The 25,155-nt window shown below is 44.4% G+C and overlaps 1 protein-coding gene across 1 annotated transcript in view; it reads left to right on the forward strand.

Moving 5' to 3' along the window:
* Window positions 1-3,882: 3,882 nt before the first annotated feature.
* Window positions 3,883-25,155, forward strand: part of APLP1 (amyloid beta precursor like protein 1) — a 52,260-nt gene continuing 30,987 nt past the window's right edge. The window contains 1 exon segment of the mRNA XM_044282586.1: window positions 3,883-4,151. Within this exon segment, the coding sequence (XP_044138521.1) occupies window positions 4,083-4,151 (69 nt within the window). The 5' untranslated portion in view covers window positions 3,883-4,082.

Raw genomic sequence — 25,155 nt, forward strand, 5'->3', positions numbered from 1 at the left:
TAAGTCAGAGTGGTGGGAGATGTTCAAAACAAGGACGGCGAGGTTTTTCCGATAGCTTTCGTACCTCAGGAGCCAGGACAAAAATCATCTGTATTAGGAACTGAGGAAGAAACTTGAAAGCCTCATCTCGACGGGAGGTAGCCACGAGGATATCTCTCGTGTGAAGTCCTTGCTTAAGAGGTGTCAGTATGATAGGTACGCATCTTTGGTTGCTGAGAGGGATTTCGGAAAGTACCGCTCGCCTGACCCTTATGGCAACTGCAGGATGTCAGTAAGAAGTAAGTTGGTGACAGGCCTGATTGATAGTACAGGATCCCTGAACAGGTCCAAATCAGGGATCCTTTCTACTCTCACCTCTTGGGTAGGAAAGAACTAGATCGGGACAAGCTTTCAGCTTTCTTGGCTGAGGCGGTTCCCAGGGCAGGAATGGACCCCTCTCTTGCCTGAACCAATCAGGGAAGAGGAAGTGAGACTGGCCATTGAAGGGCTCAGGCCCAAGAAATCGCCATTTCCAGATGGCTTAACATCTGAGTGGTACAGGACTTTCAAGGAACAGTTAGTTCCTCTGTTGACTGAGGTCTTTAATGAGTGTCTTTCCTCGGGCACTTTACCAAAGTCAATGGGTAAGTCAGCTCTGATTATTCTGTCAAAGGATAAAGACCCATCCCGTATTGAGAATTGGAGACCCATATCACTTCTCAATACGGACAGAAAGATCCTGGCGAAAATACTTTTCAATAGATTGGTGAAGGTTGCACCGAAGCTTCTTTCGGGGGCTCAGCATTGCACAGTTCCTAGTCGGAGCGCCTTTAGCGCCGTTCTCAGTGTCCGAGAGGCTGTGGAGAGGGGCAGGGCGGGCCTTTGGAAGGGGTTTCTTTTGTCTTTAGATCAGGCTAAAGCCTTTGACCGGGTGAATCACGAGTACCTGTGGTCCGTCCTCTTGTGGTATGGTCTGCTGGGGAGTTTCGTAAATTGGCTGAAAGTTTTGTACAAGAGGGCTGAGAGTTTCCCGTTGGTCAATGGTTGGTTGGGGCAGCCTTTTGAGATGGCTTCCGGCGTCTGTCAGGGATGTCCTTTAAGCCCCTTGCTATACATGTTTGTGATCGATCCCTTCATTAGAAAGGTAGATCGCAGACCATTGGCGGGGGTGGGGATGGAACTGGCTGGGGCAAGGGTGCCGCCTCTGAGGGTGATAGCGTACGCGGATGTTGTCACTATTTTCGCCTCTTCTAGGAGGTGGGGTGGATGATGTCGGAAGTGGACCGCTATTCAGAGGTTTCTGGGTCTCGGATCAACCGTGATAAATGTGAGACTCTATGGCTGGGAGAAGGAGATCCTGATTTTGATCTCCAGGACACTCTCCCAGAGCCTCAGAAAACGGTAAAGGTTCTCTGCATCAATTTTGGCCAGGATGTGGACTATCATCAAAAGAATTGGGAATGCAAATGTCGGTCAAAAGGTGGATCGCTGGAAGGGTTGTTCTTTGACCCTCAGGGAAAGGGTTCACCTGTGTAAAGCTTATCTGATCCCGGTACTATTGTACTTGGGCACTGTTTGTGTCCTGCCAGGCTCTCTCTGGGGAACGGTCTACAGCCTCTTTTTCCAGATGTTATGGGGAAACAGGCTGAACCTAGTCAAGAGAGAGGTCACATACAGACCAAGGAGACTAGCTGGGTTGGAAATGGTCAACCCAGTAGTATTCTTAACGAATACTTTTTTGAAAGCCAACATTGCAAACCTCTGGATGGAGAGGGCTCCTTGGTGGGTAAATTCCTGTAGGGAATGGTTTAGGCCCTTCTTCCAGGAATGGGAGACAGGAGGGCGTGTGAAAGACCTACGCTCGTCAAGGCAGGGATATCTCCCGGCTTATGTTGCCCCGGTTCTGAGAATTATAAGGCGATGGGGGCTTGGGAGAGGGGAGATAGAGACCAGGTCGAGGTTCACCCTTGGTTTTAAGGTTCTGTCTACTTTCTTTCAACCTCCGTTGGCCTTGAGGGATTGCCCAAGTCAGGATCTAGAGGGTGGGTTGACCTTATTAAATTCGGCAAGGATCCCCTTGAAAGTTTGGGATGTGGCTTGGCGTTGCTTCCATGGTAAGCTCTATGTAAGGGATAATGTGAAGTGTAGAAACTCTGAGGAAAGGGGTTGTCCCCGGGAGGAGTGCGGTGCTGTGCTGGAAAGCATGGACCATTTCTTACTTCACTGCCCTTTCAATATAGAGGTCTACAAAAGGGTGGGAGCTTCCATCGGCTGGCCTAGGCTGGCTGCCCTGTCCAATGCAGAGTGGGCCTATGGTACGTTTAAAGACTTAGGTGGTCGGGACCGTTGCACTTTATTCCTAGTCAGCGCAGTGGTCAGGTATCACACTTGGTGCGCAAGGTGTTTAGTATCGACGGGTCATAAAGTCCTCCCAGTGGAGACGGTGTATAGGAGCATCAGGGGTGACCTGGATAAGGTACTCTCTCTTGAGAACGAAAGGTTGGGTCCCCCCAAGGCCTCTGGACTGTGGAGGGGCTTTTGTTTCGGGGTACCCTAACTCAGTAGTCCTCAATCCCGGTGGTGGGATAGTTTGACACTTTCTTAGCCTTTTGTTTTGTTTTGAGCTGAAACATGATGGTTTGGTTTACAGGCACTGAACCATAGCTGTAAAGTTGGTTTTGGCTTTAGGTATTGTCTATGTTTTGGCAATGAATTATAAGATAATGGTATGACATGTGTATAATATGTATATATTTATTTAAAAAATATATATAAATATTATAGTATTATATAATATTATAAATTGTGTATAGATAGTTTGTTTTATGGTCTTGTGGTTTTGGGGGCTAGTTAGGTTGGGTGGAGGGTTAAAGGGAGGAGGAGGAGGAAAAAAATAATAATAATAATTTAAAATACAAATTAAAAATTAAAACAAATACATATATATATATTTGTTATGTCTGTTTATCAAGTCGATTAACCAAGTCCTACTGGGGAATTGAACTTTGGGACTGAAGAAGCTCGAGGTTTCCTCTTTTGAACTTCTGTTGGGAGATCGGCTTTTTGTGCTATATGTGGGTGGGTGAAGGGTATGTAAATATGTTTATGTTTATATTTATGTTTGTTTATTTTGCGCTTTTGAAAATATGTAAATAGTGTATGGATCAGTATGAGTGGATATTATGAGTGTAGGGGGGGAGGGGGAGGGTGACTGGTCGGGCTAAGTTATTTTATTGGAAATGTTTTTGTATGATTTCTGTAAGATCTCTGTTAAGTTTTTTAATAAAAAGTCCATATATACAGGATAAGAGCAAATACTGAGGATTACACCCAGTATACAGGACAGGAGAAGCGGTACTGTGCAGTGTCCATATATACAGAATAAGAGCAGGTACTGAGGATTACACCCAGTATACAGGACAGGAGAAGTGGTACTGTGCAGTGTACATATATACAGAATAAGAGCAGGTACTGAGGATTACACCCAGTATACAGGACAGGAGAAGTGGTACTGTGCAGTGTACATATATATAGAATATATTACATATATATATACTGTCAGAGCAGAACAGGTACTGAGAATGATTGTGGTGGCACTGTGCTTCGGTATACGGTGCCCTAATGACAGTTCCTCTCTTGTTAGTGCCATCAGGACATAACAGAACTATAGGTCAGGTTACTGGTGCTGTGAATCTGGGGTATTCGTCGCTGACTCTTTGCTCCCATCATTCCGCATTCTCACTGAATTTTTCATGTAGTTTTTCCCTTTTCATGTTTTTCCTTCCTTGGATTGAATTCTCCCTGGGAGGAGAGAAGGTGGAGGGAGAGGAGGAAGTGAAGGAGTGATGGGAGGAGAGAGAGAAGGAGAGAGAGACAGATGACGAGGGGGTGGGGGGGATGGGATACGTCTTTGTATAGCAGAACGAGGCTTCATCAGACAGACGTTCAGATAGATACCCAACATCTGCGTGACATGCACACTGAGCGCTGGATGCCCCTGTGACAGCGAGACGCAACCCCCGACCGCAGCTCCCGGTGCCCCACTACATCTGCCTCACACATCACAACAGCTGGTATCACCGGTACCAGACTAGACGGGCAGGATGGGCGACTGGGACAGAACGAAGAGCGCTTGGCTGTGCCTGAGCGGCGTCCTGATCTTGGGTGTCCAGGTGAGGAGATGGTGGTGGTGGTGGTGGTGGCGGCGGCGGTGGCAGAGCAGAGGTGCAATGCACATCTCCAGGGTTGGGTGGAGTTGCTACATTTTCACGGCAGAAGGCTGGTGCTGCATGGCAGCCGTAAGGTAAACGGTGGCACCGCCAATCGAGAGAGCAGTGATACAATGTAGCATCTATTAACCTCTTCCTATGCAGGGTTTACAGCCCATTTTGGTTGCAGGCCGAAGGTGGCGGAACTGGGCACAGGTGCGGAACGACATCGTAACACAGGCTGCCTGCTGGCGTCTGGTGTGCAAGGACAGGTTGTTGTTGTTTTTTTTTGAATACCGCCAAATTGAGGGGATCGGTAAAAAAAATATTTTCAACCAATATCGAGCGTCCTTTATGGACAATCATGGCACCCAAGCCATCAGACCAACAGTTTGCTGGTACGAAAATTGCTGCCATCGTCATAATCCGCCAAGTAAACAGCGGAAAAAAACCAATTTGCCATTTTTAAGAAAAATCGTTGCCTTAACGGCTGAGGTCATGTGTCAATATTGATGGAAAGGGATGGCGGTGAAGGGGGGGTTGGGCGCAGGGCATGGCTAAGGATCACGCCAGGGCACGGCAGGGCATTGCTGGCGTGCGGTTAAGGGGTTAAGTGATCTCACATCAGAGCCTGTGCACAGCAGGATGCGGGGATGCGTCTGGACGGCGCAAATGGTTCAGCCGGGCGCTGGACTGAAATAGCAGGTGGTGCCTGATGCCAGAATGGAGATTAATGGAATTACTAATTGGGAGATGGGTCTGTAATGGAAGAGCAGATAATGTCAGGAGCGGACGGCGGTGGGGGCCATGTCCTCCCTCCGGTTAAGTAATGAGAGGCTGGGAGCCGCTGGCATCGCCATATAGGAAGCAAAATGAATGCTGCGACTTCAGCCAGGACGGGGCGGCCATTGTAGTGAATTGACGCATGTTTTAAAGATCATGGATAAGTCGCCATGTGGATCCGCATCCGTCTAATCTAATCGGTCTGCATTCTGTATAAAATCTGGTAGGGGCTGGGCCCAAGAGCTTGCAGTCTATCTGCCAGCATTATCGTCCCTGTTGTCAGCCATTGGCGACTCTGTGCCTATTATTGCAGCTTCATGCCACATATCGGATGGCAGCAGACGATATGTTGCTCCATGTTGTCAGCCAGTTCAGGCTGGGGAGTCGCGGACTATGCACCCCTTTTATCAGCCATTTCAGACGGGGTAGAGCCGGGGTTAGGACAGGTGACTGCAGTCTGTTGGCATCAGCTATGTCAGGCCCGGGGGAGACTGACTGTAGGGCAGGTGAATACAATATACTGTTCTCTGTTATCAGCCATTTCAGACAGGGTAGAGCCGGCGTTAGGACAGGTGACTGCAGTCTGTTGGCATCAGCTATGTCAGGCCCGGGATGAGACTGTAGGGCAGGTGAATACGATCTACTGTTCTCTGTTATCAGCCATTTCAGACGGGGTAGAGCCGGCGTTAGGACAGGTGACTGCAGTCTGTTGGCATCAGCTATGTCAGGCCCGGGGGAGACTGTAGGGCAGGTGAATACGATCTACTGTTCTCTGTTATCAGCCATTTCAGACGGGGTAGAGCCGGCGTTAGGACAGGTGACTGCAGTCTGTTGGCACCAGCTATGTCAGGCCCGGGTGAGACTGACTGTAGGGCAGGTGAATACGATCTACTGTTCTCTGTTATCAGCCATTTCAGACGGGGTAGAGCCGGCGTTAGGACAGGTGACTGCAGTCTGTTGGCATCAGCTATGTCAGGCCCGGGGGAGACTGACTGTAGGGCAGGTGAATACGATCTACTGTTCTCTGTTATCAGCCATTTCAGACAGGGTAGAGCAGGCGTTAGGACAGGTGACTGCAGTCTGTTGGCATCAGCTATGTCAGGCCCGGATGAGACTGTAGGGCAGGTGAATACGATCTACTGTTCTCTGTTATCAGCCATTTCAGACGGGGTAGAGCCGGCGTTAGGACAGGTGACTGCAGTCTGTTGGCATCAGCTATGTCAGGCCCGGAGGAGACTTACTGTAGGGCAGGTGACTACGATATACTGTTCTCTGTTATCAGCCATTTCAGACGGGGTAGAGCCGGCGTTAGGACAGGTGACTGCAGTCTGTTGGCACCAGCTATGTCAGGCCCGGGTGAGACTGACTGTAGGGCAGGTGAATACAATCTACTGTTCTCTGTTATCAGCCATTTCAGACGGGGTAGAGCCGGCGTTAGGACAGGTGACTGCAGTCTGTTGGCATCAGCTATGTCAGGCCCGGGGGAGACTGTAGGGCAGGTGAATACGATCTACTGTTCTCTGTTATCAGCCATTTCAGACGGGGTAGAGCCGGCGTTAGGACAGGTGACTGCAGTCTGTTGGCACCAGCTATGTCAGGCCCGGGTGAGACTGACTGTAGGGCAGGTGAATACGATCTACTGTTCTCTGTTATCAGCCATTACAGGCTCGGGAGAGGCCGAGAGTGGATGGGATAGATTAAGGGGTTGGTAAGATGGGCAATTGCAGTTTCATAGGGGGTCCTCGAGGACATGGACCCCAAAAAGAGAACTAAAACTACCTAGTAATATGTTGCAGTGTATGGTGGTATATATTTTGCGAGCTTTGGAAGAGAGTATTATTTGGGTACTGTATATTTGTTAGGCATCATGTGGTGGTATTATGTGGGCTGTGTATGTCAGTATTATCATGGCAGTGTAATGTGAGCTGTATATGGCAGTATTATCTTAGCACTTTATGGGAGTGTAGCAATATTGTGTGGGCATGTATATGACAGCAGCATCTTGGCAGTGTATGGTAGTACTACGTGGGCTTCATATTGCAAGATTATCGTAACACTATATGGCAGTATGACAGTATTATGTGGGCTGTATATGGCATTGCTATCTTGGTAGTATAGCAGTATTATGTAGGCTGTATATGAAAGTAGCATCTGGGCATTACATGATGACAGTATTATGTGGGCTTTATATGGCTGTGTTATCCTGCCACTATAAAGCATATATGACAGTATTATGTGGGCTGTATATGGCAGTATTATCTTGGCAGTATTATGTGGGCTGCATATGGCGGTGTTATCCTTGCACTATATAGCAGCATAGTAGTATTATTTGGGCTATTTATGACAGTAGCATCTTGGCAGTATTATGTGGGCTTTATATGGCTGTATTATCTTGACACTATAAGGCAGTATGACAGTATTATGTGGGCTGATATGGCAGTATTATATTAGAACTATATGGCAGCATAGCGATATTATCTGGGCTGTATATACAAAAGTGGAATTTGGAGACTATATGGCAGTATTGTGTGGGCTGAATATGGCAGTATTATCTTAACACTGTATGGCAGTATTACTTAGGCTGTTATGTGACAGTATTACCTTGCCACGTTATGGCAGTATTATGTGGAAAAGCTTCTTGACCACGGCCCCATTTAACATAAAACCAAACCTGAATGCAGAGCAGGTGGATACATCTATAGCTCCCTGTTATCAGCCATTTAAAGCTAAACAGATATATGACCAGTAGGAGGAATGAATGAGACTAGAAAAAGAGCCCTGCCCCCCATGATCACTACTGTATGTCACATCTCCAGAGCTGAGATCCTCTAAACTTTCTAAAGCTATTCATAACCTATTTGTCGGATATTAGCCGCTTTTCTTATAACGGTACGGTCATAACAATTTTGTCTTGTAACAGGTGGCTGTGGACAGAGGACACAGTGAACTGGTCCCAGTAACCTTTCACTGTCTCCTCCTGGTACAGACTTCTCCTATACATAATACAAAAAAAAAAAGAAAAAAGAAAACAAGGCCTCTGTCTATTGTTAGCGGTCATGTGAGATGTAGTAAGACCCGTCCACAAGGCCCGGGCTAGAGCAATGATTACAGATGTCATGACTGATTGTTCCCCTGAAGACAAACAAATCAGGATGCTCGCCGGTGAATAATATACACATGCCTATACATATATGATTATGAAGCCAAAGATGCCCAGGTTATACCAGCCGTACATATATAATTATATACAGGAGATGCCCAGGTTATACCAGCATGCTCCATATCACTATATACAAGAAGGTGTATAACTTATACCAGCTGTACATATATAATTATATACAGGAGATGCCCAGGTTATACCAGCATGCTCCATATCACTATATACAAGAAGATGTATAACTTATACCAGCTGTACATATATAATTATATACAGGAGATGCCCAGGTTATACCAGCATGCTCCATATCACTATATACAAGAAGATGTATAACTTATACCAGCTGTACATATATAATTATATACAGGAGATGCCCAGGTTATACCAGCATGGTCCATATCACTATATACAAGAAGATGTATAACTTATACCAGCTGTACATATATAATTATATACAGGAGATGCCCAGGTTATACCAGCATGGTCCATATCACTATATACAAGAAGATGTATAACTTATACCAGCTGTACAGATATAATTATATACAGGAGATGCCCAGGTTATACCAGCATGGTCCTTATCACTATATACAAGAAGATGTATAACTTATACCAGCTGTACAGATATAATTATATACAGGAGATGCCCAGGTTATACCAGCATGGTCCTTATCACTATATACAAGAAGATGTATAACTTATACCAGCTGTACATATATAATTATATACAGGAGATACCCAGGTTATACCAGCATGGTCCTTATCACTATATACAAGAAGATGTATAACTTATACCAGCTGTACAGATATAATTATATACAGGAGATGCCCAGGTTATACCAGCATGGTCCATATCACTATATACAGAAGATGTATAACTTATACCAGCTGTACATATATAATTATATACAGGAGATACCCAGGTTATACCAGCATGGTCCATATCACTATATACAAGAAGATGTATAACTTATACCAGCTGTACATATATAATTATATACAGGAGATGCCCAGGTTATACCAGCATGCTCCATATCACTATATACAAGAAGATGTATAACTTATACCAGCTGTACATATATAATTATATACAGGAGATGCCCAGGTTATACCAGCATGCTCCATATCACTATATACAAGAAGATGTATAACTTATACCAGCTGTACATATATAATTATATACAGGAGATGCCCAGGTTATACCAGCATGCTCCATATCACTATATACAAGAAGATGTATAACTTATACCAGCTGTACATATATAATTATATACAGGAGATGCCCAGGTTATACCAGCATGGTCCTTTCAGTGCAGGTTCCAGCTATAGATGCAGTAAACACATGAATCATACCTGTCGCTGGCAGGGACTGGATTGATTTTCGGGGGGTTAATGCTGGTTCTGGTGAATCAGGACTTGTTTTTTATGATCCGTCATTAGGGTGACGTGGATTTACTGCTCCTTCCATTTACAATATTACACTGTTTGGCGCCAGGGGACGTGCGGGCTGTATACCTGGTGAGAATGTGGCGACATCAATCAGAGGCAGGGTAATCAATCAGACAGGAACTACAAATCTCAGCATAAGGTACCATAGTTATGAAATTGCATTGATCCAGAATACATGATGGGGGTTGTAGTAATTGCTACTGACCCTTAAGTGATAGGTAGCATTGGAGCAAAAGGACGGATAATAAGTAACATGCCATATAGTACTGATGGGGATGTAGTACAGGAAAGGTTTGCAACCTCCAGCACTCCAGCTGCTGTGAAACTACAACTCCCAGCATTCACACTTGCTTGGCTGTTCTCCCAAAGTAGTGAACGGAGCATGTTGGGAGATGTAGTTTCACAACTGAAAGGTTGCTGATCCATGTAGTTCTTTGACAGTAGAGAAAAATGACTGGCTTAGATACATTGGCTCAGCAGACAGTATCACACATAATAGGATTAGATACAGCAGCTCCAAAGACAATATCACATATGATAAGCCTAGATACAGCAGCTCAGCGGACAGTATAACACAAGAGGATTAGATACAGCAGCTCAGCAGACAGTATCACACATGAGAGGATTAGATACAGCAGCTCAGCAGGCAGTATCACACATGATAGGCTTAGATACAGCAGCTCAGCAGACAGTATCAAACATGATAGGATTAGATACAGAAGCTTAGAAGACAGTAGCACACATGATAGTTTTAGATACACCAACACAGCAGTCCATATCATATTTCATGGGATTAGATACAGCAGCGCTGCAGACAGGCCAGTATTAGCTATAAGCTTAGATATGCAGAAAACAGTATCACACATGATTGGATTAGATATAGTAGCTCCAAAGACAGTATCTAATACAGTAAGCCTAGATACAGCAGCTCAGCAGACAGTATCACACGTGATAAGATTAGATCCAGGAGCCTAGAAGATAGTATCACACCTGATAGGATTAGATACAGCAACTCAGCAGACAGTAGCACACATGGTAGTTTTAGATACACTAACACAGCAGTCCATATCATACACTGTTGGATTAGATACAGCAGCTCTGCAGACAGTGTTAGATATATGCTTAGATATGCAGCAGACAGAATCACACATGATGGAATTAGATACAGCAGCTTGGTGGACAGTATCACACAAGATAGTGCGAGATACAGCAGCTCAGAAGATAGGATTAGATACACTAACACAGAGGACCATATCATACATCATGGGATTAGATACAGCAGCTGTGTAGACAGTATCAGATATAAGCTTAGATACATGGCTCAGCAGACAGTATAAAGCATGAAAGAATTGGATACACGGATACAGCAGTCTGTTCCACACATGATAGTGTTAGATACATGTAGTACACCTTAGATACGCTGTGTAGCAAGCACAGTATCAGATATGAGGAGCTGAGATACGCTCTGGGTTAACCCTTTTCTTCCATCATGCATTAGGATTTACAAGGCGTTCCCCGGTCCTGGCTGCAGCCTGGATGAATTGCTTTGTAATTTTATGAGTCCCAATCGGATGAGATAAAACCCTGACCAGACACAATGCCTGTAATTCACACATCTCATGTGGAAGTCTATCGTGCATCTCATGGGTCATGTCTGGCGCAAGAAATTCCGCACAATGTTTTTTTGCTTTTTTGTTGTGATTTCTGTGACCAGTACAAACAGATGTGTCTATCACTCCTCTCTGATACAAAAAGCTATGAATTTCTGGTGCGGGATCCTACCACGCAACTGTCGATTATATTAAAGGAGGCTGCAGATTATCACTGGATAGATCGAAATGAGTATGAATTCCTATTACCCCAACATCTGAAAATGGATACCTTCTATGGACTTCCTAAAGTCCACAAGGGGTTACATCCCCTAAAAAGGGAGGCCAATAGTTTCGGGGGTTGGAAATTTGACTCATCTAAATTTACATTGATAGAATTCTACATCCCTTTGTTCTATCCCTTACTTCATATATACGTGATACGATGGACCTGCTTAAGAAACTCGAAGGAATAGTGGTTGATGTGTGGCTTGCCTCGGTTGATGTTGAGGCCTTTTATACATCATCCCACACCAAATGGGACTGAGGGCTACCAAGCATTTTCTTGATACAGTCCTGATCAAAAGTTTAAGACCACTTGAAAAATGGCAAAAAATTATATTTAGCATGGCTGGATCTTAACAAGGTTCCAAGTAGAGCTTCAACATGCAACAAGAAGAAATGGGAGTGAGATAAACATTTTTTGAGCATTTAATTTAATGAAAACAACAAATAAACTGAAACAGGGTGTTTTTCAGCTGATCAAAAGTTTAGGACCACACCTCCAAAAAAAAAAACTAACCCCCCCCCCCCCCCCCCAAAACAGAAATCCAACTTCCAAACATGAACTCAGTAATGAGTAGCTCCACTGTTATTGTTTATCACTTCAAAAATTTGTTTCGGCATGCTTGATGCAAGCGTTTCCATGAGGTGAGTGGGAACATTTCTCCAAGTGGTGAAGACGGCCACATGAAGGCCATCTACTGTCTTGAACTGTTGTCCATTTTTGTAAACTTCCCTTGCCATCCATCCCCAAAGGTTCTCAATTGGATTTAGATCAGGGGAACACGCAGGATTGGCCAAAAGAGTGATGTTATTCTCCTGGAAGTCCCTTGTCCTGCGGGCATTGTGTACTGTAGCGTTGTCCTGTTGAAAAACCCAGTCGTTACCACACAGACGAGGGCCCTCAGTCATGAGGAATGCTCTCTGCACCATCTGGACATAGCCAGCGGCCGTTTGACGCCCCTGCACTTCCTGAAGCTCCATTGTTCCACTGAAGGAAAAAGCACCCCAGACCATTATGGCGCCCCCTCCACTGTGGCGCGTAGAAGACATCTCAGGTGGGATCTGCTTGTCATGCCAGTAACGTTGGAAACCATCAGGACCATCAAGGTTAAATTTTTTCTCATCAGAGAATAAAACTTTCTTCCACCTTTGAATGTCCCATGTTTGGTGCTCTCTTGCAAAGTCCAAACGAGCAGTTCTGTGGCGTTCAAGGAGACGAGGTCTTTGAAGACATTTTTTGTTTTTGAAGCCCTTCAGTCTCAGATGCCGTCTGATGGTTATGGGGCTGCAGTCAGCACCATTAAGGGCCTTAATTTGGGTCGAGGATCGTCCTATGTCTTGACGGACAGCCAATTGGATCCTCCGGCTCAGTGCTGATGACATTTTTTGGGGTCTTTCACTTGACTATTTTGTTCAATAACCCTCAGGATCATTTAGAATTTAAGAAATTCCAAATGACTGTCTTACTGCGTCCCACCTCAGCAGCGATGGCGCTCTGTGAGAGACCCTGCTTATGCAGTTCAACAACCCGACCATGTTCAAAAAGGGAGTTTTTTTGCCTTTGCCATCACAACGTGTGACTACCTGACAGAGAATGACAATGAATCCACATCTTTGCACAGATTTGGCCTTTTAAAGGCATGTGGTCCTAAACTTTGGATCATCTGAAAAACAGCCTGTTTCAGTTTAGTCGTTGTTTTCATTAAATTGAATGCTCAAAAAATGTTTTGTCTCACTCTCATTTCTTCTTGTTGCATGTTGAAGCTCTACTTGGAACCTTGTTAAGATCCAGCCTTGCTAAATATGATTTTTTGCTATTTTTCAAGTGGTTTTAAACTTTTGATCAGGACTGTACCAAAATCAATCATTACCAGGGCCATTACAGTTTTCTTCTTCGTTTGCTGGAATTCATCTTGACCCATAACTATTTTGTATTCGATTCTAAGTATTACCACCAGCTTGGGGGCACCGCTATGGGGAGTCCCTGTGCCCCAACTTATGCCAGTTTGTTCCTGGACTGGTGGGAGGATACAATAGTGTTTTCTGACCAATATGCCAACTGGGTCTCACATATTTTACTGTGGGTAAGATATATCGATGACATTCTCATATTGTGGTCAGGTGAGAAACGAGATTTTCTGTTATTTGTCGAGGCACTAAATCGGAATAATATTGGGTTGTTTTTTACCCATGAGATACAGAAAGATTCTATTGCTTTTCTAATATTCGGCTATGGAAAAAAGATAATATGATTCAGACATCCTTACATCGTAAAGAGACCTCCACTAACAGTTATCTGCAATGGGGGAGTTTTCATCCCACCCCACTAAAGAAGGGGGGATCCCAAAGGGACAGTTCCTCAGAATACAAGGGAGGAGGATTTTGAGAAAGGAGGTTTCTATTCTATATCAGAGATTTTGAAAAAAAGGATACCCGAGAAAAGCATTAAATCAGGCATGGGAATTTGCAAGGAAATGCGACAGAACCAAGCTATTAACCCCCAAAAGCGGAAAACAAGATGATAAAACCCATACGTATTATTTGAACTTTTGATTCCTTGGCACAGGAAGTGAGAAATATACTTGGTAAATATTGGTCACTTCTGAAAGCAGATCCAGACATCTCAGGATTCATTCCAGATTTTCCAGTAATTATGTATAGACGTGGGCGCAACTTAAGAGATACCTTGGTTCACAGCCACTTTGAGACTCATAAAAACGAGACATGGCTGACCAATAGACAGGCTGGTACCTTTCGTTGCAGCCATTGGAAAGCGTGTCAATTTATTGATAGAGGGTCTCAGTTTTCACATTCTGGTAGACATAGGGTATACCATATCCGCTCTTTTGCTAACTGAAATACTGAGGGTGTAATACCTTTTGTGTGTTAGAGACGATCAGGACAGGTATTAGAGGTGGAGATCTTGTCACCATTTTGAAACAAAAAGAAGCTAGATGGACATATAGGTTGAACACTATCACCCCTTGTGGCCTTAATGAGTATATTGATTTTGCGTGTTTTATTAAAAAATAATGACTTTTTTGGACTAGTCCGTCTATTGTTATTTTTTATCTATGGGCGAGGTAGGGTGCTACTTATAATGAAATGGTGCACCCAATATATACCTTATAATATGTGGGGTGTCACGAACCAGCGGGTGTGAACCCACTGTGCCACGTGTCCTACCTCCTCTAAGGGCGTTGTCTAAGTGAACCCCTCAATCTTCACAGTACCCCTGATGGTGGGGATAGACTTTCCCGAGGGGAACACCAGGTTGCTACCTCTTGAGGAGGATAGGCACACGAGGCAGCTGGTCCAGGCAGACCAGGAGGTACCTGAGAAAGGTACCAGAGGTGCAGGACCGAAGGATGAGGCAGAGGCGTAGTCAGACAGGAAAAAGGTCAGGGCAGGCGGCACAGGTACAAGTCAGGCAATCCGGATCGGCAACAGGAGAGTCAAGGCAAGCAGGCAGGGATCTAACAGGTAGCAGAGTCCAGGAATACAGGTACAAGTCAGGAACACAGGAACACAAGTGGAAATCAGGAACCTTAGCAGGACACAAGGACCTTGACACTGAGGCATCTGGGAAGGGGGCTGAGCCACTTACTGTATATATGCGCAGTAGGGCTAGGATTGGTCAGCGAGGTCACATGACCTAACCCATAAAGCCCAGGAAGTGATGCACGCCGGCCCTTGAGGAAGTGCTGCATGAAACAAGCAGCAAGCATGCTATGGCCAGGGCTGAGAGGAAACTGTGGAGCGGATCCCAGAACAACAGTACCCACACAGAGGGTAGTAACCTTGCCCCTATTTTACCTCCCCATCCCCCGTCCTATTAGCTGGTATAAAGTGACACTAGTTTATGGTAAAATATTACTTTCAAATAGTCAAACAATCCTCTTGTATTAGTAGAGTACAGTGACTTTTTTAAATTTTATGCCCAATGGTTTCTTTGTCCTTCCTCCTGTATTACCAGTAAATCTGTGATTCACTTCTTGTATTTGTGTTCCACCATGTGGTCCACCGCCGACTTCCGGTCACGTGACTTCCGGTTTCCGGCGCGTGGGTATTTAGAGCGACGCTGACTGCATGTAGGTATGGACAGAGACCGGAATTTCCATCTAGATGGCCACCACTGCATCACCAATGTTCCTGTGCTGACCCAGAATGACCTAATTATCATACCCTCTCCCGGCCTGGCATTTCAGTTGGGACTAAGAGGAAGTATAACCATATTTGCCCCCTCTCTGTTACATCGATAGTTACTTTGATTAGCCTTTCCTGCTGTTATTCCAATTTTACTTACAAAGCCATATTTGTACTATCAGTAATTAACTGGTCTGCGGTATGTTTTAAAAGGGGCTTATTAGTACCAACATTGTGGACATTGGATGTGATGCAGATGCATTATATTTGGTCCCAAATTTGTGGGAATTGTTATTCTTTTTGGCCATGGGAATTACTATTATCATATGGTCATTATCACAATAGTTTAATCTGATTCGCACACATATTATTGCCTCCACTTTTGTATTGTTTGCTTTGTGGAGTTTTTTTGTTACATGTGGTCCCCTGATGACCTGACCCCAGAGAGCGGTTCAGAGAAACGCGTCGGGACAAAGTTTGCATTCCTGGGACATATGGTATGCGCCCGGGCCGGCACAGGCGGTATCACATGACCCGATCCACCCCTCCCCTAGATGCAGTCAGCGCATCCTCTGTCATTGCGCCTCCGATTACGTCAGAGCGCTCTGGAGAGGTGTGCTGTGCCGCACATGGGGGGTGGTTCGTCGACATCCCGCACCTGCACAGTAGTCCGACAGGGACGCTGAAGTTCACGTCTATCCACTGGAACCACCAATGGTGACCTGGATTTGTTTACTTTTATTTTTGCATTTAATCTTACACAGCTGTGACTGTGCTATCCAAATCGATGGATATTTTAACCCACTATGCACCAATCCTTTCAGTTTTATATTATGTTTCTTATATTGGATGAAATAAGTAAAAAAAAAAAAAACATGCATATTTTTTATGCACTTGAATATTCACTTCTGGGATTCATGAATTATTAATATGAATTTAGCTTTTTTTGTATGTTTTTCTTGTATACATTTATTACTATCACTGAATATAGGAGTCACTATTTTGAATAATCATGATAACAATGTCACTAATTATGTGGATAAACAACCACTAATTATGTGGATAAACAATCACTAATTATGTATGGGGTATTTATACCTGCACTTGCCACTACTACTCATTGTGCTGGGCTGAAACGTTGCCTTGGGAATAAACGTGTCCTTACCTTTTCACCAAATTTGGAGTGCTGCCTCGTCTTTTGTGATCATATATATATATATACTAGCTGAAGGACGCGGCTTCGCTCGGGTATATTTAATCTATTTAATTTAATGTTTCTGTGTGTCGTTAAAAGATATCGACAGTATCCATTATAACAGTGACAGCACCCCACCGCCTTAACTGTGACCTCCACAGCCCCACACCCCTTAACACTGACCCCCCCCACAGTGCCCCGTCTCCCTAAAATGGGACCTTCACAGCAGCCCACCCCCTTCACAGCAGCCTGCCATTTACCAGTGAGTTTCACAGCACACCATCCCCTTGTAACAGTGGCCTTTACAGCAATCTGCCCCTTAACACTGACCTCCATAGCAGACCATCCCTTAACTGTGACCTCCACAGCAGCCTACCCCTAGGGTGGCCAGAGGTCCAGTTTTAGGCCGGACAGTCCGGCTTTCAGACTCCCTGTCCTCTGTCTGGCGCAGGGTCTGGACGGACACAAGGATGTCCTTTTGAACAGCTCACTCTCAGACTGTGCCTAGAAGTACATTTTTAACTTTATTTTTCAATCCCTGTTGGCTGAGTGGGAGGGGGCGTGGCCTAACCAGATCAGGGGCGTGTCCTTTTAAACAGCTCACTCTAAGACAGCAGCACTGTGCTGTCTGAGTGTGAGCTGCAGGGAGAAAGTCACCCTCCCTCCCTCCCACCTCTGCAGCTGACAGAAGTTGATTTTTAACTTCATTTTTTCAATCCCTGTCAGTTGAGGAGTGGGAGGGTGTGTGGCCTAACTGGGTCAGGGGCGTGGCTTAGCAGGACCTAGAAGTTGATTTTTAACTTAATTTTTTCAATCCCTGTCAGCTGAGTGGGAGGGAGCGTTGCCTAACTGGATCAGGGGCATGTCCTTTTGAACCGCTCACTCTAAGATAGCAGCACTGTGCTGTCTGAGTGTGATCTGCAGGGAGAAAGTCACCCTCCCTCCCACCCCTGCAGCTGACAGAAGTTGATTTTTACCTTCATTTTTTTTTATCCCCGTCGGCTCAGGAGTGAGAAGGGGCGTGGCTTAACCAGATATGGGCATGGCTTTTAGGGACCTGTGGGCGTGGTTTTAAATCTTTTGAGGGTGGACACATTGGGGCAGGGGGCGTTTATGGGCTCCTCCCTGCAAGAGTGACGCCCCTCTTGGCACCTTACTGGCTCATTTGCATACCAAATATTCAGAGGATAAAAACATCTATGGCTGGAACAAAGGCACATCTGGAAATAAGGTACTAAGTGCTATTAGGCCGTGGCTTTACTTCAATAGCGATTATCCTGGTGACAGATTTCCTTTAAAGCTCTCCTACAGCAGTGAAGATAAATGGCTGGGTTGTTATGGAAACCTGGAGTAAAGCTGTGTATGTGGAGGCTGGAGGACCTGAGAGCTTCTATTGACTGATAAGGGACATGTGACCAAGCTTCTATTGGCTAATGAATTTTTGGGGACTATCTCAGGAACGGTACATCCTAGAGAGCTGGTCTAAAACTTTCCCAGACACCTGATGTACCTGTGTGCCAAATATCGTGATTGTAAATGCGAAGGTACGGATTCCTTTAGCGGACATACACACACACACACACATACACTTATATATTAGAAGATATACCATCAACTGGCTGCTGTTCACAGATCTGTCTCTCCTGTTATATTTACATAATAATTGTAATAAACATCTATAATAAAAACCATCAATCAATGCAGACTTTTGCGCTGAACTATAGGTATATAATGGATATGACTGATCTGTCAACAGCACCTTGCTGATTGGTTCCAGATTTAAAAAAACGTATATGCGTATTTTCATAGCTTTTGTTGTGAATGGCGATTTATCCCACCTGTGCTGCAGCGGACCCTTGTTGCTTTACAGACCCATCCCGGTGTTCATGACCCAAGTAATAACGTCATCTTGACCCTGAGCCAGATCGGCTTTTATATCCCTGGTTTACTCTCTCAGGCTGCGGCCCGGGCACTGAGGTTGTATAATGAAACCACAACAATTCTGAGCAGAAATGATTAAAAATCCTCTCATGGCTTTATAAGGCTTGTAAAAAGCCCTACACAAAGCACAGAGCGGGGAGCTAAGGCTCAGTGTGAGGACGGCTGCAGGGTAAAGAATGGAATCTTACTGTACATGGCTGCCAATACACAGCTCACCCAGCTTTCCCAGACTCCTGAACAACAACAACAGCTTTCCCAGATTCTTTAGGCGTGAGATTAGCCACGTCATTCAGCAAGAGATTGCGGTGTAATATATATACTAAAGGGCCACTAGTCCCAAAGTAGTGATCATGGGGGGCTGGGAGGTTTCATCAGACTTCTTATTGAAGAACCCTACGGTCAGCCTCTCCCCAGCCTGACATGGCTGATAACAGCGAGCGACCGCTTGTAGTCACCTGGTCTAGTTATTCTTGCCTGAATTCTTCCATACAGCAGAGATTAGATGGACTGTATTTCTTTGCATTTTAGTTTCATCACTTTGGTCCTTTGTGATGACTCGTCATATGCTTATGATTTACACATTGACAAGTACGACGAAAGAGACTTCATTGCTTTGACAGTAACTTTATCTTGGTTTGAATTATTACCGTCATTCCAGGATCAGATGATTACGGCTCAGGTCAGAACCATTACACAACGGAACGGTTGCGTTCCATGGAAAGTCACAGGATGTATGCGGTACGAGGCGTTACTAGTGTTGATCGAGCACCAAAGTGCTCGTGTGCTCTACCGAGCACCATGGAAGTCAATGGGAGAACCCCAGGCACCCCCTGCTCAGAGGAGAAGAGGGTGTCTGGTTCACAAAATAAAGTAAAAAAATTATGGAAACCCCCCCCCCCCCAGACAGATAACAGCCAGCACACCTTACAATGGCAGCCTTGTGCACTATGAGACATTCCAAACCAGCTCCCATCTGACTGAGAGTCAGTAAGCCTCAAAGTTGCTTCATATCTGTTGGATGGCTTAGGTGGACCTGCGCACCTAGATCAATATCATTAGGTTTTCTGATTGTCCTAACATAATATTCAATAACCTTTCTATACAGTTTTGTCATGTAAACTCTTTTGCATAAACATGGGCATATGGGAAAGACATGCAAATGAGCAGACTTTGCCTTGTTTTTCAGCTGAAAAACCATTTGCATGGAAAATTAGCGATAAAAATTTGCAATTACAATATTCGCATCTACACTCATGAACAGCATCATCTATTGGATTCATAGTCTTATGACAAGACTATTAGACTATAATTCTTATGACAAGACTATCAGTCTTGTCATAAGACTATGAAACCAATAGATGGCGCTGTTCATCTTGTTGGGGTGCTAGTAAGGCTACTTTCACACTCGCGTTTTGTGTGGAAATATAACCACATGCATTCGTCATAAACGGATCCGTTTGTATTATCGTAACATAGTCAGATTTCTATGCAAATGGTTTTTCAGCTAAAAAACAAGGCAGATTCTGCTCATTTGCATGTCTTTCCCATATGCCCATGTTTATGCAAATGAGTTTACATGACAAAACTGTATAGAAAGGTTATTGAATATTATGTTAGGACAATCAGAAAACCTAATGATATTGATCTAGGTGCGCAGGTCCACCCAAGCAATCCAACAGATCTGAACCAACTTTGAGGCTTACTGGCTCTCAGTCAGATGAGAACTGGTTTGGAATGTCTCATAGTGCACAAGGCTGCCATTGTAAGGTGTGCTGACTGTATCTGTTTCATGGATAGATTGGGCACATACTTGGCTTTTGGCATATAGCCTTTGTGTGGTTGTCTATTGTATGTCATAGGTAATGGGAGTCCAAGATGCTTCCAGACATCCTCCTAATGCTGTTTCCAAACCATTTTGATGGGGTTTCTATCAATTTCTAACCCTTTTTAGTGAACCAGACACCATCTCTTCTTCAGAGCAGGGGGTGCCTGGTTTGATGCTCGGGTCTCTCATTGACTTTCATTGCAATAAATTGTACTCGAGCACCCGCAGTATTCGGCCGAGCACTCGATGCTCCCTCAACACTAGGCGCTACGTCTCTGTCCATTAGCTACTATGTGGAGGTTCATAAGGAGGTTGGTTCAATTGATGTTAATAGCTCCAGTCAATTCCAGGCAGGGGACCCCATAGCGAAATAATAATTATTATTGTGTGTATTTTTTGGGAAAAAATATCTGATGTTTAGTAGTGTACACAGAGGGGATCTCAAAATAAGACATAAGCAGGGGCAGAGACCCAGCACTGAAATGTCCCTCCCCCGAGGAATAGATTGACATCACCTGCACATTAATAAATCGTACCATCTAAACTGGAATCTTTTGAAATACTATAGATATATATATATATATATATATATATATATATAGAGAGAGAGAGAGAGAGAGCGCAAGAGAGAGAGAGAGAGAGAGAGAGATAAACAAAATAACTGTCCCCAACGCCAGCAACTTATAATAATGCTGGAGAGTTATTACACGAGTGGCTGGTATCAGTAGTCACACACAAGTAATTGTATGAAGGTTCTCAGCACTGGGGATATGTGACAGAGAGTAGTCATCATGGGGGTCAGGGGGAATTATGGAAACTACTTATCAATTATAATAATAGTGGCCCCCTCCAGCCTTATCGGTCTACCACATTTATTCCTTGCAGTACGCATTGTGGCGCTACAGTCCCATAATACAGTCCCCGTCGCATACCGCCGACGTATGCCAATTTACTGTGCCATACAGGGGCATATATCAGCCATTGACCACAATGCTAAAAAGACGTATACTCTTTTCTAAATATTTTTTAGCAGTGGGTATGCCGACGTGTACCACTTGCTAAAAGGACTCTATTCTGGCCTCTGCCAACTGGTCGGGAGCCTATGGCAAATGCCAGGAGTAGCGTAAAAACCAACATGTGAACCGAGTTTAATATGTACCTTAAAATGTTATTTTAGTATTATTATATTATTACAATATTTATTTTTATCTTTTATTTTTTACCTATTTTATTTTTTCGGCTTTTTTTGTGTGTGTGTGTGGGGGGGGGGGGGGTTGTTTGTTTTTAATACACAAATCACTTCCACATTATAATTGAACGGACGGCCTCGAAGGAAGCTGAGTTCATATCCCAGAGGAGATGCGGCAGATGACACAATGTATAAATATAGGGCCTACGTTGGCGACAGATGTGACAGGCTGTTGTAATAAGAAGAGAGAGGCGAGGTGAGCCGCCAGGCCGGGATTACAATGGTTGAGGCTGGTAGCGAGGTGGGAAGGTGTCAGTCAAGAGGAAATTTGAAAAACATGTTGTAAATGCGAGACGAGGATGAAAGCTGGAGGAGCGAGGAAATCGAGAGGCCCAGGAATATGAGATGAAAAAAGCAGATATGGGATTGGGAGGGCAGGAGACGTGAGTGGTGACGGGGGCGGGGGGGCGGGCAAGATCAAGCCTTTACATCCATTTGAGAAAAGGTTGTCATGACAACGAAGAAAGATAGATCATCTCCACCGGGATCTCGTTACCATGGCAGCTTATCCTCGAAAGTCAGCGATAGAGGCGGAGAATGAGTAGGCCGGGGATGTAGACCCTGAGACCGTACAGCGAGGCGTCGGGGGGTATTCCAACCTTCCTGCCACCTCGCCTCACACTCTACAACATGGCTGACAACAGTGACTCTGACCACCTCATCATACTCCCTTGTAGTCAGAGTGACCGACTGTGGTGGAGAAAAGGCAGTTAGCAGGTAATGACGCTAATATAGAATGGAAGAACGTGCATGACGTGACTGCATACCTCCCAACTTTGTAAACGAACGGGACACATTGTGCGGCGCACCACAGCAAATGTTTTCAGCACTAGGCCACGCCTCTAACTCCACCCTAAACATAACTATCCACCTAATCGCACCCACATAGTATCCACATAGTAATTATTCCCCCACATAGTAATTATTCCTCCCTCATTCAACTGCACAGTATTTATGCCCATATTGTGTCTTCACAGAACTATGCCCAGCTGTGCCCCCCAGTAATATGCCCACATTGTGCCCCCAGTAATATGCCCAGCTGTGCCCTCAGTAATATGCCCAGCAGGCGCACATGACGCGCAGGCGCACATGACGTTCCCAGCTTTGGAAGGAGGTGGGCGAGTTGGGGAGAAGGGGCCACCTGAAGCGATTGCGCCTTACCTCTCAGTTGGAAACCGGCGGCGCGGCTAACTACTCCCGTCGGGATACACCACGCCTGTGCACTGTGGGGGTAGGGAGTTCTGATGGCCATTTGTTCTGTTAAATCTCCCTACCACTCACTGCGCACCCGCAGTGTCTCTTAAATTGTCTGTATTATCCATAGCAGCCAATCACGGCACAGCTTTCATTTCTTAAAGCTCTTGTGAAAGATGAAAGCCATGCTGTGATTGGTTGCTAGGTGCAAGACAGCTTTAATTAGACAGTTTCATACATCTACCCCTATAGGCCTTTTGGAAAATGAAAGTAGTGAGATGATTGGTTGCTATAGGCAACTGCACCATTTTGCCTTTCCCCTGAAGAAGTACCACTGGCACAGTTACACGTGTGTGCGCCATATTTATAGAGATCTTGGCTGCCATTTTGTGACTCATGAACGACAGTTTGTACACTATGGGGGAGATCAGTTCAATAGTTTAGTTGCCATAGCAACCAATCACAGTGCAGCTTTTATTTTCCAAAGGAGCTCTGAAAAATGAAAGGTGGAATCTGATTGGTTGCTATGAGCAACTAAGCCAGTTCTTTACACTAGTTTTGATAACTCTCCCCCTCTATGAGGGTTTTGGGGGGAATTTGAGGAGGGCCGGCGTAGCCCACCATCCTGCGTGATGGGATGGAAATTGCTGCCTGCGAAATAATCTTCATTCTATTTTTACCTATTGCTGTTTTCCTCCCTGACAAATGACCGCTGTTATCTTATCTTCTGACAACCCTGCCCCCTCTTCCAAACGGCCGCCATACTCACACATCACAATCTGACTAATTGTACAGAGCAGAGGAGGAGAAGGGGACGAGCGTTAAAACAAAATATGAACCTACAAAAAACAAAAACGCCATTGTTTTGCCTCGAAAATCGACAAGGATTTCATGTGGCAGAGTATTAGAACATATTGACCATGGAAATAGAGACAGGACTCAGTTTCCATTTTGTGTTTCAGGAAAATACGAAAATATTAATACTGCTATGAGACTGTCCAAATAATAGTGCCACATTGTGCTTAACTATACCGCCATACTGAGCTGCCGGAACATAGCAATACCCACATACAAGTTTCCAAATATTATGGCCATATCGATTCACAGTTACTATACCGTTATACCACCACTCTGAATCAAGTAATAATTCCATAATTCTGCCAGTACCTACAGCATGTTCTGTAACCTCCAACAACCAATACTTCCATACAATGCCATATTCATAACACTGCTATATAAAGGCAGTAAACATTTAGCATTAATCATATAATGCTGTCATAAAGTGCTTATATAATAGTGCCATACAGAATCAGTGAACACATAAGAATCATACAGCACATAAATAAATAATATGGTGCCCATATAATTCTGCTATACGGCAACTTACCTGACAGCCATGAACATATGACAGTGCTCAAATTATACTTCCATACATTGCTTATATAATAGTGCCATACAGATTCAGTGAACACATAATCATACAGTACCTAAATAACAGTGCCATAGGGTGTCCATATAATACTGCTATACAGTACTTACATGACAGCCATGGACATATAACAGTGCCCAAATAACTCTCCAATACAGTTCTTATATAATAGTGCCATACAGATTCAGTGAACACATAATCATACAGTACATAAATAATGTTGCCATAGGGTGTCCATATAATACTGCTATACAGTACTTACATGACAGCCATGGACATACTGTATAACAGTGCCCAAATAACCCTCCCATAAAGTATATATATATATATGATAGTGCCATACAGATTCAGTGAACACATAATCATACAGTACCTAAATAATGTTGCCATAGGGTCCCCATATAATACTGCTGTACAGTACCTACATGAAAGCCATGAACACATAACAGTGCCCAAATAACCCTCCCATACGCTGCATATATAATAGCGCCATGCAGATACAGGTAACGTATAGGAATGTCACATGGTGTCCAAATACAGTGGTATAAAGTGTCCATATAATACTGCTCTACGGCACCTGATATGACCGTGCCATGCAGTGTCCCACTCTGTGCCAAAACAACCTTGTTCTGTAATGCCTATAAAATACTGTCACACTATACCTATATAATAGCGCCACACAGAAACAGTGAACGCAGAAGAGTGCCAAACCATATTTTTAGCTTA

The sequence above is a fragment of the Bufo gargarizans genome, chromosome 2, assembly GCF_014858855.1.
Source record: "Bufo gargarizans isolate SCDJY-AF-19 chromosome 2, ASM1485885v1, whole genome shotgun sequence".
Taxonomy (NCBI): Eukaryota; Metazoa; Chordata; class Amphibia; order Anura; family Bufonidae; genus Bufo; species Bufo gargarizans.